The sequence below is a fragment of the Haliotis rubra genome, unplaced genomic scaffold (genome assembly GCF_003918875.1).
Source record: "Haliotis rubra isolate DU_JTF1 unplaced genomic scaffold, ASM391887v1 Scf1447, whole genome shotgun sequence".
Classification (NCBI taxonomy): Eukaryota; Metazoa; Mollusca; class Gastropoda; order Lepetellida; family Haliotidae; genus Haliotis; species Haliotis rubra.
The window spans coordinates 120,632-138,633 of record NW_025765389.1 but is presented as its reverse complement, the minus strand read 5'-3'; the positions used below and the strand labels follow the sequence as shown (position 1 = coordinate 138,633).

The following is an 18,002-nucleotide window of genomic DNA, read 5'->3' as shown; positions in this document are numbered from 1 at the left end:
CAAGAATGTCGACTAAAGGGGACGTTTGATCGATTCAAAGTTTTGCCTGCAGACAAGAAAGAGATTATAAAAATGAGAGAATTGTTTGCGTGTTTACTAATATATTCTAGTGCAGTTGATATTGTCTTTGATTCATGGATCACTGGATCTAATTGGGTCACAATGTCTTCCCATATTTTTACTGCAAGTTCTTGTATATGTATAGTCCTTCATATATGCTTGATACTGTTTCATTGGATTCCACATCATGTGCTCTCTGCCCAAGATGTTGCTAAAATAGTATCCTCCTGTCATCTGATTCAATTTAGAATTTTGAAAGTATCAATAATGTCAAGATTCTTTGTTGATGGCAATTTCTTTATAATATTATAATGCGACGTTTCGGTACAAATGCTTACTGTGTTATCAATCTTTCTGGAGAACTAAACGGTGCAGGCATCTCCACCGAAACATCGCATCATAAAAGAATAATGAAGTTGCCATCCTTAAAGTGTCCTGCCAGTTGTTATTGTATGGAAGTTAGTGTCACTGGTAATCTATCACCACCATGTATTATTCTGTACAATGCGCAACCTATCATGATAACAGAATAAGGATCAATACCGAAAACAACAGTACATAACAAAATTTGTTGTCCATAACTTTGGTGTCGATTTCGTATTCCATCAACTTCTAACAAACGCCTGTCAAACAATTCATTTTGAGTAATTTTCCTAAAAAGAGAAAGACTCCCCACCTTCATATGAACATTCATAGTGAATGTTTTCAACACATAATTCGCAAAAAAAGAGAAGAAAAGAACCGGTCACCAGTTCAGCTATTCTGGTTTGTACATGAAATGTTCTGAGTTATTTTCCTGACACGAAACTGATACTGATAAATATATCATCACGTCTGCTTAGGCAGCATATGAACATATTTTACAGAATCATATGTAATTTTTATCTTTCAAGGAACAATGTGAACTTCTTGATAGAGGAGGTGAAGGACCCGCAAAGGTACTGAGTCATACGTTAGCATATTAACGAGTGTGTCATTGATGCACTAACTAAACCAATAAGCTTCTTTTCACAATGTAATAAATATGCAAACGAGACACCAAACTAGAATGCCTTTTGATACGGTGAAACGCGATGAAATGGCTATTGCCCAACGGTCCGCCAAATATTGATGTGGATGCCTCCTTTGCGGAAGTGATTATACGAACCAAAATGTTCACTCTGTAATTCTACGACATCTAATGTTCATTTGGTGATACAAGAATATGCCTTACGATTTTACTCCCAAAAAAACTACATTCAAATTGTATGCCAAAAATATGATATTTTACACTTAAACCCATACTTGATTAATACTCCGTTTGTATCGACTTGTCCTGTTAAACTCCAGCATATGACTTTATGGTCCAGATAGCTCACTATTGACTATCTAAATACATGATACATTAAGTTCACTGATGAAAATAACAGTGTTCACTGTATAGGATAACACTCTTAATAGACGATAAGCAATATTGCAAAAGAAACTATTTTGGTCATTACAGACTATGTTCAGAATATTGAGTAGCAGTATACTGGATATAATTTCCTATGACTAATCATTGTTCTCAACTGCCAGAAACGGACCACTGTCGAGTATCATCGGTGTGTCGATAGTCGGCGTTGTCTACATCCTCACCAACATCTCCTACCTTGCTGTCATGACCCGTGACGAGATGTATCAGTCGACGGCCGTCGCGCAGGTACATATATTGAATGATGGTATGCATCGATAGTGATGTTGATCATAATCTGGGGTTGACTGTCATTTGACAAAGCTCTCGTAGCGCTACGACTATCGCAAGTCAATGTTACAGTACAGGAGGTACGAATGCTACAAGAAACGTTACGAGATCTTATCCTCACGAGAGCTTTGTGAAACGCGGTCCTGGTTAACATGTTCTCTAATCACCTAACGAAGTGAATGTCCCTGTGTTTTTATTTGTTTGTACGGGTGGGCAGTAGTCTTCTGGTCGAGGAATTACGTCCCTTACCTGAATCAGGAACCAATGGTTTTGGATTGAAACTCTAGTGCGCCTTCATCACGTAAATATACTACCCATCAAAAGTTCACTTAAAGCACTCACTATATGTTATGAATATATATATAGTTACATCGAAGATGAATTTCTCCACTATCATGAGGGAACTAACTGCAAAATGTATGCAGATGAATTGCACGAGTATCATGCCTCAAATTGCTAAAAAGCATGTGCAAATATCGTGCATGTGAATAGCTGCATTTTGGTGTAAGATTTTGTTAAGAATTCGCCAATTTTCACTGAGTTTCATCATTTCTTGAACTCATGACAATAATCTTTTCAACGTTACGAATTCGTTTTACAATACATCAGTTCATGTGTAAACAGCACCTTCAAACAGTATGGAATATTTTGCAACATCTCGTTTAGAACAGTTGACTGAAGTAAGTGACTACATTTACACTTGTGAGTCTCAACTTTTGATGGATAACATAGATTTGTGGTATTTGCGCTATTTGGTTTTGAAGACCTGCGTGACTGCGGCATAATCCATAACCAACATGGTCCGTTGTGACATAAACGGAACCCCGTTCAGACTGGAGTAAGACCCAACGTACTCACATCTGCTTTGCCAACACGATATACATGGTTTTCACCAAAGTGGTATACGTCCATGGCCTCACACTGACCTGTGTTTCTTACACACCGTGATATAACTTAAGGAACGGTAAACCCAAATTGTTTCCCACCAGACCTGGGGAGACAGGGTCCTCGGTCGAGCCTCCTGGATTATTCCGATCTGCGTCATGATGTCAGTGTATGGCAGCGCTAATGGTGGAATAGGAACAGCTTCTAGGTGAGTAGTACATTGAGTGAGTGGATATTTCGAAAGGGTTATGTAAAGCTGGATGTCAGTCAGCAACAAACTATTTGTCGAGATACGGGTAACCTTTCACGAGATCACAGAAATCAATACACATTGACGTAAAAGTGTAATGTTGTATAATGTGGAATGTAAATGATCAAGTAAAATATGGACATGGCAAAAATGATTTGCTGAATGTAAAAGCGCTAAACCTATTGAAATTGTTATCAAAATAGAAAATCTCATGCCAGAGAGACCCAGTTTCGATTATCCGTTGAAACGGAATCGTTCGGGCATATAAAGCAAAATAGTTATGAGATGTGTACGAATGGATAATTGAAAATCAGTTATGACACGAGGAGTCGTTTGCAAAAATGGTAAGAATTCCCTAACAGTTATCAGATTCTGATTGCAGCAACTTTCAGCTCGCACTTCACTTGACGTGACACTGACCGACTCCCTGAATGTTCTTGCATTAGCTGCATAAACAACGCAAACTTGTTTTCTGTTTACTGATCCATTCCCATTGTTACACTTCTTCGCACGCATAATAAGACAATAACTCATAGGTGTGGACCGTCAAAACAGTCAAGTATTCCCTTGGATACAAATCTGACACGCATCGCACCCGTCCATCTTTTCTCTAGAGCACACATCGTCACCTCCCGTTCAAGGGAAGCAACTCCACCCTGCTACCAAAGCTAGCCGCTAAATAAAATTGCGATTTCGCTGGCTACTGTTACACTGATGATGATTATCTTTTTCCCAAGTCTTTTATTGATCATAAAAAAGAGGAACTCAATTTTGTGGACAGGGTGATATGATCCGCCTTTACCCTTATTCTGAGAGAACAAGTTTAGTTTTAGGAAAGCAATATTCCAGCAATATCACGACGGTGGACAATACCAGAAAAGGGGTTCACACATTGTACCCATGTGGGGAATCAAACCGGGTCTTCGGCGTCACGAGCGAACGCTTTAGCCACTAGGCTATCCCACCAACCCCTTATTAAAAGGTTATGCTCAGCATCTACGATGGGCACAACTGGACACCAATGCCAGCTGGGACATCCTGTTCACTGAACATACACCATGCCTTGAATTACTCAGCTGTAGTTACTTTTATAACATACTGTGTTAAAGCAAAGGTCTGTCCATGGCCGTCACGTCACACAAACCTGTCCACTGCGGTAATAACATATATTTCTGTTTTTGCGAAAGAAACATTGATACTTGAATGGTTTTGTTGATATACTTTCACGAAGATAATGATATGGATACATATTTAACATTCTTCCTACATTGTCAGGTTGTCAGTTGATAGGGTAACCTATCCATCGTCCATGAAGTCAAATGTTTGAATCATGTGTCTACCTTTACTCTTCCTGCCTCTAAGAATACAGTTTGCTGCAGCCCGTGATGGGAATTGGTGGGAGTTTCTATCATTTATCAGCGTGAAGAGGTACACACCCATGCCAACAATTATTTGTCACGTAAGTAGGAATAAATGCTGTTTTATGTCACCAATAACCTAGATATGCATAGCCACATCTGCGACAGGCAGGACACATAAGCTTCAACCTGCACAGTTTAGTATAAGAACAGGAACACAAAATCAAATAGCATGAATAAATGTAGAGACATAAGGACACGGTCATACCTACTTTGGATGTTATTCAATAAACGAACAGCTGTGATCCCTTCCCAGATAATAACGTTTCCAAAACACTGGCCAAAAGTAACGCTCACCTGTGCGCCTATAGCCTCGAGTCTTGCCGTCAGCACGGTGAAGAAAAAAACGCGACTCATCGGTGAAGAGGACTCTTTTCTCTACTTACGTGCAAGTGTTGTCTGTTCCACTGGAGACACTGAAGTCAATGCACTGGCGTCAGAATTGGCCGTCTGACACTGATGCCATAGACGCGAAGACGTTGTCGAACTGTTCTCGCAGAAAACCCTCTATTGCCAGGAATGGTAGGGGCTGTAAGGGCTGCTGGCTGGAACCTGTGTCAGAGGGGCATGGGTCGATTCCATCGCTCTTGACGTGGGGTAGTTACCGGTGTTTAACTTATCTATAACTTTATTGTTTTGCTGAAACTGTCGCCGTAAGTGCCTAATGGTGTTTTGTGTATCGAGGAGCACGCTGCGAGGTACCAGACTGAAGCATACCGAGAACTGTCATTTTCCCCGAGGCATGACATGACATGTCGATCTTGTTTTTTCTGCCTTCTTCTAAACACTGGATTTAGTGGGGGAACTTATGAGTGTATGGTTGCGAGCATTGCTGTCCATTTTTTGGGAATATGTCATACTTCTTTCGGGCAGTTCGAAAAAGACTGCTTCGACCCAAAATTCATTCCCAAGATTACCAATGAAAAAACTCCATGTCACAGAAACGTTTGCCTCTGATTATAAAATGTATATATCTCATACATCTCTCTTCTGGAAAGGATTCTTTTCTGTGAATGACTACAAACGATCAGTTATGACATAAACATGACTATCTATATGCAGGACAATCAAACTGTTGGAAGTTGATTTGAAACATTTTGGAAGGTGAACTACAGCTAAAACCTATGGAAGTGGAACATGGTTCAATATTGGACAACTTTCGTGACCAATCTGAACTAACATTCATCTGACATAGTTTATGGTTGTCTTTATATGTTTGACTTTTAACCGTATCGTTTGTTTTCTATTGTGTCTATGCTAATCACACAACTGCGTAAATGCTTATAAATTACTGGTATCTATAGATTGTTCTTGTCGCTGTGTCAATTTAAATATTGCCTATACTATGAAGTTTATCTCATTCAAAGTAATCTCAGCAAATGCCATGTGTTGATGCTTGGCTGCAGGTGCTGATCGCTATGTGCATGGTACTGCAAGGAACCATCACCACCCTCATCAACTTCCTCAGCTTCACCAGCTGGGTCTTCTACTGTGCCTGTGCTCTATGTTGTATTGTACTCCGGTTTAAAATAAAGGACGACCCGAAACGAATAAAAGTAACGTATTATATTCCTGAAGTTGAAACTACAATATTTGCATGAAAAGTTAATGCTACCTCAGAAGTAGTACTACTAGCCCAGTGGTTAAAGCGTTGGCTCGTCACGCTAAAGACCCGGGTTCGATTTCCCACATGGGTACAATATGTGAAACCCATTTCTGGTGTCCCCCGCCGTGATATTGCTGGAATATTTTTAAAAGCGGCATAAAACCATACTCACTCACTCACTCACTCAAAGCGTGTGGAGTGCTCATGCGAGTCGGGGTGTTAGGTTAACGTCACCGGCCCCGAATATCATGTCTGCATACATCCCTTAGTTGAGGAAAACTTTAACATTTTGACAAAAGATAGCTGAAAACATGTGAAGATGACCTAGGCACCACACTTTTATGGAGATCTGCGTCAGTGAGATAGGAATCTACGGTATGCCATGGATTTGTTTGTAGGTTTCTCTGCACCATACCCGGGGTAGACATCCTAACATTCATCACTTCCAAATCACAGATGCTCAGTTAACATATCGCGGTATAACATTACTATACGCGTTATATCCATCTCACTCACTCACTTCTTCTTTCAGGTTCCAATCCTCATCCCCATCATCTTCATGCTGTGGTGTCTGTTCCTGGTTGTGGCACCTATTGTAGATAACCCCGGGTTGAGCTGCTGTATGCTGCCGCTTTCGTTGTTGGTGGCCTCGTCATCTATTTCCCACTCATCCACTTCAACTTAAAACCCAAATGGTTTGGTAGGTATAGAAAAATAGACTTGATATACTTCCGTCGAACGTTCATAAGCGACCATGCCATTCTAATCCAGTAGACCCACTGGGGCATATCAACATCGCAAAGTTACTAATAGCTCCATGATTAACGTGAACTATATTACACACTTGTGAATATGTTGAAAAAACGTTCATTATTAATTCACTTTGAAAACAAATCATTGATAAGAATGTCATTTCAAATAATACTCACGACAAAAATCTTTTCAAATCATTAGAAATCTAACAAGCTAACAGAGGTCATTCAATAGTAATAATACCCAGAATTTGGGAAAAGATGAGCGCCTCTTGCCCCCGGGAGGCACAAATAGACATCAAAATAATGCAAAGACAAGGTACTTGTTAACCGGGACAAAATGGCAGAAATGCTGCAAGTCTTACTTTGTTTTTGTCAAACATGGAAATGTCCTCCATGTCTTCGCAAATCCTTTTGGAAAGCCTTGTTGATGTGTTGATTAACCCTGAACAACTTGGGAGCAAGACGATCCATGAAAAGTGGGTAGATACAGCAGGTTTGATTGTATCTCGAACGTTGTGACATTAACGCCAAAGACAGGTGCTGCTGCAATATTGCTCCACAAGAGGCAAACAAAACTTGAAGTTTTCCTCTTGTCATAATACAGTCTTGTGTTGAGTGTGTTGTCAATCTAACCCACTATGCAAGCATCTAAATTATAACTATGAAACAGATGAGACGGTATCCCAGTCCAAAAGCGTAAGTCACTAAGGTAACCTTAGTACAATGTTAAAGAATGGGAGTTAAGGTTAACCTTAGTAAAAGTTGCTCGTGAAAGGAGCCCGTGGTTGATAAATCAATGGAAGGCTACTGGCTGTTTGGCCACCATAAACAATATTAGAACGAATATTTTTCTGATGATTATGTGAAACTTTTCGGACAAATTGCTAATTATTTGGCTAATCTGCTTAATATACAATGAAACAGATAACGCAATAAGTGGTGAAATAGTGGTGGTCATGTGGATGCCTACTATATATACTCAGCAGCAAAAGAATTAAAAATTAGATAGGCACTGTAATCAAATCATTACAGAAATGGACATGATAAGCGGATCAAAAACATTTTAGTGTACAATATCTTGACACATCAATGAATAACTCAGCAGAATTTCAAGACATTACGTGAACGTTTGCAGTCCAATCAGACTCTTGACTTCAGTATCTAGTGTGACCACCACGAGCGGCAATAACTGCAGCACAGCGTCTATGCATGGAGTGCACCAATTGATTGATGAAGGCCATTGGCACCTGGAACCACACTCTGAAAAAGGCCTGGCACAATAAATCTGCTGTGTTCGGCCTTGGCATGACATTATTCAGTCTCCTCTGAATTTCATCCCAAAAATGTTCAATTGGGATTAAATCAGGACAAAGGGCTGGTCACTGCATAATGTTGACACCGTTCTGCTGTAGGAAGTCCCGTGTAGCTCTGGCAGTATGGACCCGGGCGTTATCATGTTGTTCCGGTGAAGTGCGAAATGTGGTATGACGTGGGTCTGAGAGCTTGGTTGATGTAGCGCACCACTGTCATGCCGCCTCCTCTCCCTGGACCAAGGTTCTGGAACACCACAGGACCCACACTCAGGTTCAGGCCTATTCCAACCCATACCATGATGTTTGCACCTGCCCATGAGTCTCTTTCCATAACACATTGGTCTGAGTAAAGCTGGCCACGTAGACGCCATATGCTTGTTCTACCATCTGCAGTTGATATGCAGTCCCGACTCTCATCTGTGATCAGAACAGTTCCCCATTGCCTGTATCGCCAGTTTTGGTGTTGTAGGGCAAACCGCAAACGTTCACGCCGATGACGAGAGGTGGGGATAGGTCCACGGTCAGGTCTACGGCAATGGAGGTTCCCGCTGTTAAGACGTCGGCGTACTGTATCGGTACTGATTGGTCTTCCATGTGTTCCCACTGTCTGGCGTTCTGTTTTTGATGCCTGCATGAAGGGATTCTGTACATCCTGTCGCACAACATGGAAGTCTTGTGGTCACCCTTGGTCTGCCAGTACGGGGGCGATCATTTGTGGTGTTGGTGGCCCTCAAACGTTGCTACAGCCTGTAGATGGTCCGAACGTTGACCTGGAAATGATTGGCAACGGCTTGTGCTGAGTGGCCAGCTTCAAATCTTCCTAGCGCCTGGTTCCACTGAGCTGTCGTGAGTCGCGGCATCCTGCTGACGTTCTAATATGAATGTTTCAACCAGGTTTGGAGGTGCATTTTATAAGGCTGGTCCTTGTGAACAGCACGTGCAGCATGAGTTGCATGAAAAACATGGAGAACACCGTACCATCTCCGAGATCAGGTTGCGTTTTTGAGACCATTTCCTGGGTTCCAGAGTTTGGGAAGGAATGTCTTTGATGAGGTAAAGTTGGAGATGTTGTCAAAATATACAATCAGAACATTAAATGAGTTTACAGTTATCCGTTTCTGCGAAGGAAAATTCCAAACTGACGTTTCTTTTGCTGCTTAGTATATATAATATGGAGGACACACATTTCATTATGAGACTCACTATCTACTGCTCATATACAAAACTCTTCCAATTCTTGTGTACAGAAAAGATCGAGATGTATCTTCAGCTGCTGATGGAGGTCGCGCCAAGTTCATACGTGGACTCATACTAAATAGATGGACCACAGCTTCACATAGCCAGATAACGAAGACAGTTTGGACACAACACAAATACACAACCAGTGGGTGCATGAGCCTCGCAGATTACGCGTCGTTGCTAACAGAACATTTAGCACCACGCTAAAAACGGGGATGTCTTGATGATTCAGCGAGGTGTATACACAGATTATGGTACAGTCCGTTTGAGTCAAAATCTCTCATAAACAAAATATGACTCAAAACAACGCCAAAGTTAATAGGAAAAACACACCAACGCTGCTAAATTTTGTCATAATTTTTGTCTACAAAATAAAAAAAGTTGTTTAACAAACCATTATTGTTTTCATTAGCTATATCACGATTTGTGCAAATTTGTCCCGTGACTGTATATCCTACTGATTGAGTATTGGTTCATTTCACATGACGAAGTTTACTTGTGATGTTTAAGGTGTAATATACAAGGTCTACGACTTCTGAAACATGCATGTGTTAAATATTTTTAAAACAAATACACTTCATATGTTTATTTTCATACAATAAAGATACATTGTTGCTATTATTGTGCACTGTTAACTCTCAAAACGTCAGAGAGCATCTTTGTATAACATGAATGGCAAGAATTATTTGTAAACTATGTTAAGTAATTTCAGAATATTGAAAACTCCTTGTTGAATCAGAGAATATGCATAAAACCAAATGCGTTAAGTTGTGTCCCATAGCCTTCTATGTTAAGCCTACCATTAAACTGACGTCAGAAAATAACTCGATTATCTGCCAAAAGAGCTGTTATTTGGCGTAAAAGACACAACAGAGGTGAACATTTATGAAGAGGTCACTGAAAATCATTGACAACAAAAACGGTAAGGATGTTGTGCACGATTGACCTCACCCGATGCTCACATCATATGCATCAAGTGGTAATTGGGCACATGGGAGTATCCAGTAATTTTGAAGGGGGTGGTCATTGGCTCTACTAACGCAAAACAAATCTTCAATGTGGTCTTAAGTCATTTTCAAGGGGGGGGGGGGGGGTCGAACCCCCTGAACCCTCCCTCTTGATCCTCTGAAATATTGTTTGGTGGAAACACTATAATGTATGTGGTGATTGAGGAAATATGGCTTTTCCACGCTTTTAGCAGTGCTAATATTACGATCATGTTGGGATTCGAACTTTGTCATCGATGGATGAGGAATGCTTTACCCCATAATGAACCATAATGAACTACTGCCTTTGAACGTTTACGTAATTCTGAAGGTGTTTTTCACGATACCAGGCGCTTTCAGAAGGGACACCGGACACTGTTGAAATATTGTATATAAGATTACCATCATGTGGTTTAAGTGTGTTTGTATACCATACATAGTGACAGTGCTCATGAAACAGGGCACCTGTCTTCTATAGTGTATAGGGTAAACAGTGATATAGGGCTACTACATACCTGTGTAAGGTAGCTAACCGTATACTTGGTCAATATTGATGCAGCATTGACCACTACAGGGTGACCACAATATATCCTTATCTTCTTTCATAAGTGAGGTGAGGTGAAATTGGGTTTAACGTCATGCTTGAGAATATTTCGCTCATATGACGACGTGCATGCGAGTGTATGTGTGTGTGCGGCTGCCTGTACTAGCCCAGATATAAGCTGGTTTTATAGTGCTAGCCCACTGAGATACCATGCCGCAGTGAAGCATGAATACCCCACTCAGACACATAATACTGACTCCGAGCCGACCAGTCCTTGTTGTACCCATTAATGCTGAGCGCCAGGCAGGGACCAACAAGTACCATATTTTAACGTCTTTTGGTATGACGCGGTCGGGGATCGAACCCGCGACCTTCCGCTCTCCGGGCGGACGCTCTAACCACTACAACACGGAGGCGGTTTTATTCATAAGTGGCCACCACGACCTATGTCAATGTGCTCTACGACGATGTGGCTTATCCCGGATGATTGTGTGTACATTTATGTCTCTGTTTGATATTGCATTGCTAGAAGTACCGATAGTGTATCTGAAGACCTGGCTGAAACTCAACATCCAAGAACCTGCTACATCCATTCCTCCACCACTAGTATCAGACAATCAATATTTTCAAACTGTCTTTACCATCCACTTTACAACGGACTATTACCTTAGCTATAAACGCTACAATGAACTTTACAATACACTCTACAATGAACATTTTACAAACCATACAACGAATGTTACAAAGACCTTGTAACGAACTTTACAAAAATCTTTCAAAAACGAAATCAGAAGAAGTGGTTTCTGAGGTCGACTTTACGATATCTGTATGTTTCTCTGTTTGTTAGTTTGTTTGTTTTTATTACTGGCAATGCTACGATTAACTTAGTGAATTTAGCATCAAGAACCTGGTACTTGAGTTTCTCCATCCATATGAACAGATATCCGGAGCGGTATTCATATAGCTTGTGTTTGTTTACCAATCCGGTTCATTTCTTTGGAAATATATATGTTTAAATCATATGTAACAACCTTGCACAAACTTCACAACAATAAATTTTGACAACAAGCTTCATATCACACTTCACTCAAATAATTGTCTCCTCTAAATTACCATTCACGGCCTCGATGGATAAAGGAGAAAGATTTTCCTGTGGCTTAGCCTATATATATATTAATCATTGCACTGGGTATTCCTGCGCCCCAACTTTTCATTGCACTGAGTATTATATTTACTACAAAATATACACTCAACGTCACAACAAACTCCACTATAAACTTCGCAATGGGCTTAACAACGCCCGGCCTCCAACGTTTGAAAAAATCTAAAACTCTTAACATGCGCATTTACCAGTGTTGGCACACAACGTGGAGAAATATTAAACCGTCTGTAAATCATTCGCGCAAATTATGTGCCTTTATATTCTTTGAGGCGTGCGTAAAATAACAAATATGGCCTTGACGGTACCGTAATCAGCTTCCAGGATTAATCTAGTTTCACTGGTTAGATGTAGCATTTTTTTAAAAGTATTCTCTAATAAGACGGTGTTTCAGATTGACGTGGGAAGAGCGTCAGCGGGGACGTGTCGTAGACATTTCCATGTATAGAGAATCCCACCATATATACCCTTGTCTCTGATGCCACGAACGCTGGACAGATCAAGATTATAATCGGGTATCTTAAGAAGATCGTACTATATTTTTTAAAAGTGGAAAGATTACTGATTCTTTCTTACTGCTACAGTCAAACTGCCATGACCGGTTAATTATAGTATGATGAAAGAATCGGATGATCTTTAACTTCTTTCGGGGTATGGTAAACAATATGTTTTAGATTAAGTACAAACTGTATTACGTTAAGCTAAATATATACCTAAATATTAAATTCTATTCCTTTAAACATCTCCCGTGGTAACATTAACACTGGGTTAGAAATGAAGTCGATTAACCAATGATTTTCGTTAGAGGCGTCTGATTTCCGGGGATCAGGCTTGCTGACTTGGTTGATGCATGTCATCGTATCCCAGATGCGCAGATGGATATTTTTTAACTAGGTATTACATGCGCCCCACCTTTTCATTGCACTTCGTATTACATGCGTCCCACCTTTTCATTGCACTGGGTATTACATGCGCCCACCTTTTCTTTGCACTGAGTATTACATGCGCCCCACCTTTTCATTGCACTGGGTGTTACATGCGCCCACCTTTTCATTGCACTTCGTATTACATGCGCCCCACCTTTTCATTGCACTGGGTATTACATGCGCCCCACCTTTTCATTGCACTGGGTATTACATGCGCCCACCTTTCCATTGCACTTCGTATTACATGCATCCCACCTTTTTATTGCACTGGGTATTACATGCGCCCCACATTTCCATTGCACTGAGTATTACATGCGCCCCACATTTCCATTGCACTGAGTATTACATGCATCCAACCTTTTTATTGCACTGGGTATTACATGCGCCCCACATTTCCATTGCACTGACTGTTACATGCATCCCACCTTTTTATTGCACTGGGTATTACATGCGCCGCACATTTCCATTGCACTGAGTGTTACATGCATCCCACCTTTTTATTGCACTGGGTATTACATGCGCCCCACATTTCCATTGCACTGAGTATTACATGCGCCCCACATTTCCATTGCACTGAGTATTACATGCATCCCACCTTTTTATTACACTGGGTATTACATGCGCCCCACATTTCCATTGCACTGAGTGTTACATGCATCCCACCTTTTTATTGCACTGGGTATTACATGCGCCGCACATTTCCATTGCACTGAGTGTTACATGCATCCAACCTTTTTATTGCACTGGGTATTACATGCGCGCCACATTTCCATTGCACTTCGTATTACATGCATCCCACCTTTTTATTGCACTTCGTATTACATGCATCCCACCTTTTTATTGCACTGGGTATTACATGCGCCGCACATTTCCATTGCACTTCGTATTACATGCGCCCCACCTTTTCATTGCACTTCGTATTACATACATCCCACCTTTTCATTACACTGGGTATTACATGCGCCCACCTTTTTATTGCACTGGGTATTACATGCACTCCACATTTCCATTGCACCGAGTGTTACATGCATCCCATCTTTTCTTTGCACTTCGTATTACATGCGCCCACCTTTTCATTGCACTTCGTATTACATGCGCCCACCTTTTCATTGCACTTCGTATTACATGCGCCCACCTTTTCATTGCACTGGGTATCACATGCGCCCCACATTTCCATTGCATTGGGTATTACATGCGCCCCACATTTCCCATGCACTGAGTATTACATGCATCACACCTTTTTATTGCACTGGGTATTACATGCGCCCCACATTTCCATTGCACTTCGTATTACATGCATCCCACCTTTTCACTGCACTTCGTATTACATGTGCCCCACCTTTTCATTGCACTTCGTATTACATGCGCCCACCTTTTCATTGCACTTCGTATTACATGCGCCCCACCTTTCCATTGCACTTCGTATAACATGTGTCTTACCTTTTCATTGCACTGGGTATTAGAAGCCTGTGCTTTTTCATTTATGTAAAGGTCATGACGACATGTTTTTCATAGATAGGCCAAAAGTCAAACACATTCTCAAGTCTATAACCGGTTTAATCTCTATGCATAAAATATAAATATACAAAAGGCTTACGAATAAAATATGATAAAGTTTAAAACCCGACGTCGTTCAACATCCCTGCATGATTGTTCCTGCATCAACAGTCAGTTAATATCTAACTGAAATGCACGTGAAGCAGACTGGAATGCTTAGTCACCTATCGTTATCATGTTACAGGGTATATCCAATCAGTGATTATGTGTTATCGGTTAAAGTTCATAGAATATGTCTCATCACAGAAGTGTATAAACCTTGAAATGTTTAACTGATATATTCAAAGAATATATAAAATACCCGCGTCACTCGGGATATACATAATCCCCAACGTTTTCAGGTATTCAACATATTCTCCGACTCAAAACGTCTTTTAGATATTCCCTGGAATTAGTTTAACATAATTTACAAATAGTCGATTACATTTTTTTTGGTGACAACTGAGTTCCGTGAAGGTCCGGGTTAGAATATCGATCTTCAGTAACCCATGCTTGTCGTAGGAGGCGACTAACGGGATCGGGTGGTCAGGCTCGCTGACTTGGTTGACACATGTCATCGGTTCCCAATTTCGCAGATCGATGCTCATGCTGTTGATCACTGGATTGTCTGGTCCAGACTCGATTATTTACAGACCGCCACAATATAGCTGGAATATTGCTGAGTGGGGGGTAAAACTAAACTCACTCACGCACTGATGATCAATGAGGTTACTGTGAACAGATCAGCAATAGCCAAATATATTAACTTTGAGTATATTTTTTTAAAAGGATTTGTAAAAACATTTGTTAAACACAAACGTGCAAACAAAGTACAATACAAGATACCCCATTTCATCCTAATGTTTGGTATGAGGAGTAAAGTTCTGGCAGCAACAAAGACCATTACTTGAGTGTTTCCTTTGCGTCTCCAATGTCTTCATAATCTGGCTATATAAACAAATGGCCAGTTTGTTCAGGACGTGTCCGCATATGTACTTGGCGCGACCTCCAGCAGCAGCAGAAGCTACATCTCTATCTTGTCTGTAAACAAGAATGGGGAGAGTTTGGTACATAAGCAGTAGATAATGAGTGTTATCATGAACTGTTTGTGCTTTATGAACAACTATTTAACAAAATTAGCATCCTCGGATTGTCAGGAATATACATGCTTTAATATATGTTTCCTATTCAGATACGTGCCTAAAGATTCAGATTGACAAGGGTCAGGGTCAGGGTTAGGGTTAAGGGTTAGATTTATGCTTTCTATAAAAACCGTAGGCCTATATTCTTAGGCACAGAATGTTTGGCATATGTTTCATATTCCGATACGTGCACTAAAGATTCAGATTGACAAACCATTTACCACCAGACTGTATAACAAGAGGATTGACTTGAACTTCTCTATCCAGTGGCGCAGTATTCCAGGAGCTTTTGAATTTGGTGTCTACATTTCATAACGTTTGAGATACAATCAAACATGCTCTTGCTACAACTTTAGAATTGTTGCTCCAAAGTTGTTTCACCAACATAACGAAACATTAACTAAGATTTCCAAAAGGGTTTGGAGAGACTTGGAGGACATTTCCATGTTTGACAAAAACAGAGTCATACTTTCAACAGAACAACTCCTTTATACAGGTGAAGAATAGTCTTGACTATGCATTTCTTTGTCACGGGTGCCACCTATTGGGGACGATACGCTCACCTGTTCCCTTTTTGTCGGTATCGTATTCTACTAACTTCTACGAGATTTCTAATGATTTCGAAAAGTTATTTTCGCTTGTATCGTTTTAAATGCCATTTATGATTTGTTTCTAAAGTGAAGTAATAATGAACATTGCATCATCATAATCAATACGTGCACAATATATACTCATGGAAACGAATAGGGGAACACATAAAAGTACAAGTATTGCTTTATTCTTTTCCACATTTCTTCACAAGGTATTTATTGCACTGTGGGTGAAATTCTGGAAATGAATAAAGGAACACTTGTACTTTCATGTGTTCCTCTATTCGTTTCCATGAGTATATTTACGAGTTATGTTTGCAGCTGTTCGTAACGTTGGGATGTTGATGTGGCAGAATGGTTCTATTGGATTAAAATAGCATGGCAAGTAATGAACAGTCGATGAAAGTAAAAACCTGCTCATGACACACCGAATCAAGCAATTCTAAGGATGCCTTATACGTCATAGAACTTACATACTAAACCACTTTGGTTTCAAGTTGAAGTGTATATGGGGGAAATAGATGATGAGACCTCCGACGACGAATGCGGCAGCATACAGCAGCTCAACCAGGGGATTCTATACAATAGGTGCCACAACCAGGAACAGACACGCCAGCATGAAGATGATGGGGATGAGGATTGGAACCTGAAAGAAGAGTGGGTGAGATGGATATTACGCGTATGTTTATGTCATACCGTGACATGTTAACCGAGCATCTGAAATGTGGAGGTGATGAATGTTAACATGTTTATCCCAGGGCGACAGGTATGGTGCTTAAAACAAATCCAGGACATACTGTAGGCTCCTAGCACGCCTAAGGGACGCAACTCTGTACAGCATAACCTGGTGCCTCGGTTATCCGACTTGCTAGGTGTACAACTACTGTTGCCAAAATGTTAAAGTGTTCTTCAATTAAATGATAAGTAATATACTCTCCAAAAAGGAAACGCATCATGAAAATAGCAATTTCATGTAGCAATGAATTGAAACGTGATTCATTTTACAAAAAGGTTTTGCTCTGTTTATGAGTCCTATGGTGTTTATGTTTTGAAACATCACAACAAAACGCACCATCCGTAAAATATCCGTATTTAACAGCATGATTTTCAATTTCGGCGTGTAGTGTCACAGAATACACAATTCACATGCAATGCACGTGAAAGTTGGGGATCAGATAGTCTCAATGATGGGTAGAAAAGGTTGATCGCTGTCTGTCGATTATTCACTGTATTTGGAATATTGTTGCCGAACGCAAAATGACACGTCTAAGTGAAGCCAACAGTCATATCGCCATTGGTTTGCTTGAAGCTGGCCAGTCTCAACGTGCAGTTGCCCGACGCATGAATGTTCACCAAAGCACCATTTCACGGCTCTGGGAGAGATATCGCCGGCAGAATGCGGTAGCAGATGCCCCTCGTAGTGGGCGACCTCGAGCGACCACTGCGGCGCAGGATCGCTACATCCGGGTACATCACCTGCGTCATCGAACAGCTACGGCGAGCAGTACCGCTCGACAAATACCCGGATTGAGGAGGCTTTCTGCACAGACCGTCAGGAACAGGTTGAGAGAGGCTGGTTTACGTGCCAGAAGACCTTATTTTGGCCCTGTGCTTCGACAACAACATCGTCGACATCGAGTTCAATGGTGCACCAACGTTCAGGCCTGGAACCTACCGAATTGGCGTAAAATCTGGTTCAGTGATGAATCACGATTTCTATTGGAACGACGCGATGGAAGAATGCAGGTGTACAGACGTCGACGTGAACGTTTCACCGACGATTGCGTTCCCCAGGTGGACAGATTCGGCCGGGGAAGTGTTATGATGTGGGGAGGGATTACCTGCCGTAGGAGAAGTGATTTGGTGATGA

General features: G+C 40.9%; 2 protein-coding genes across 3 annotated transcripts in view; one reads left to right on the top strand and one right to left on the bottom strand.

Annotated features, from left to right (window-relative positions):
* Positions 1 to 9,643, top strand: part of LOC124269409 (b(0,+)-type amino acid transporter 1-like) — a 38,981-nt gene extending 29,338 nt beyond the window's left edge. The window contains exons 7-13 of the mRNA XM_046704416.1: positions 954 to 998; positions 1,618 to 1,741; positions 2,773 to 2,876; positions 4,281 to 4,377; positions 5,743 to 5,892; positions 6,475 to 6,642; positions 9,258 to 9,643. Of these exons, the coding sequence (XP_046560372.1) occupies positions 954 to 998; positions 1,618 to 1,741; positions 2,773 to 2,876; positions 4,281 to 4,377; positions 5,743 to 5,892; positions 6,475 to 6,627 (673 nt within the window). The 3' untranslated portion in view covers positions 6,628 to 6,642; positions 9,258 to 9,643. The remainder of the gene's footprint in view (positions 1 to 953; positions 999 to 1,617; positions 1,742 to 2,772; positions 2,877 to 4,280; positions 4,378 to 5,742; positions 5,893 to 6,474; positions 6,643 to 9,257) is intronic.
* A 7,037-nt stretch (positions 9,644 to 16,680) lies between these two features.
* LOC124269406 (b(0,+)-type amino acid transporter 1-like) overlaps positions 16,681 to 18,002 on the bottom strand; it is a 65,738-nt gene continuing 64,416 nt past the window's right edge. Inside the window, exon 12 of one of the 2 annotated variants that reach the window (XM_046704411.1) lies at positions 16,681 to 16,778. In XM_046704411.1, the coding sequence (XP_046560367.1) occupies positions 16,696 to 16,778 (83 nt within the window). In that variant the 3' untranslated portion in view covers positions 16,681 to 16,695. The remainder of the gene's footprint in view (positions 16,779 to 18,002) is intronic. The other variant, XM_046704413.1, reaches the window with a different exon arrangement.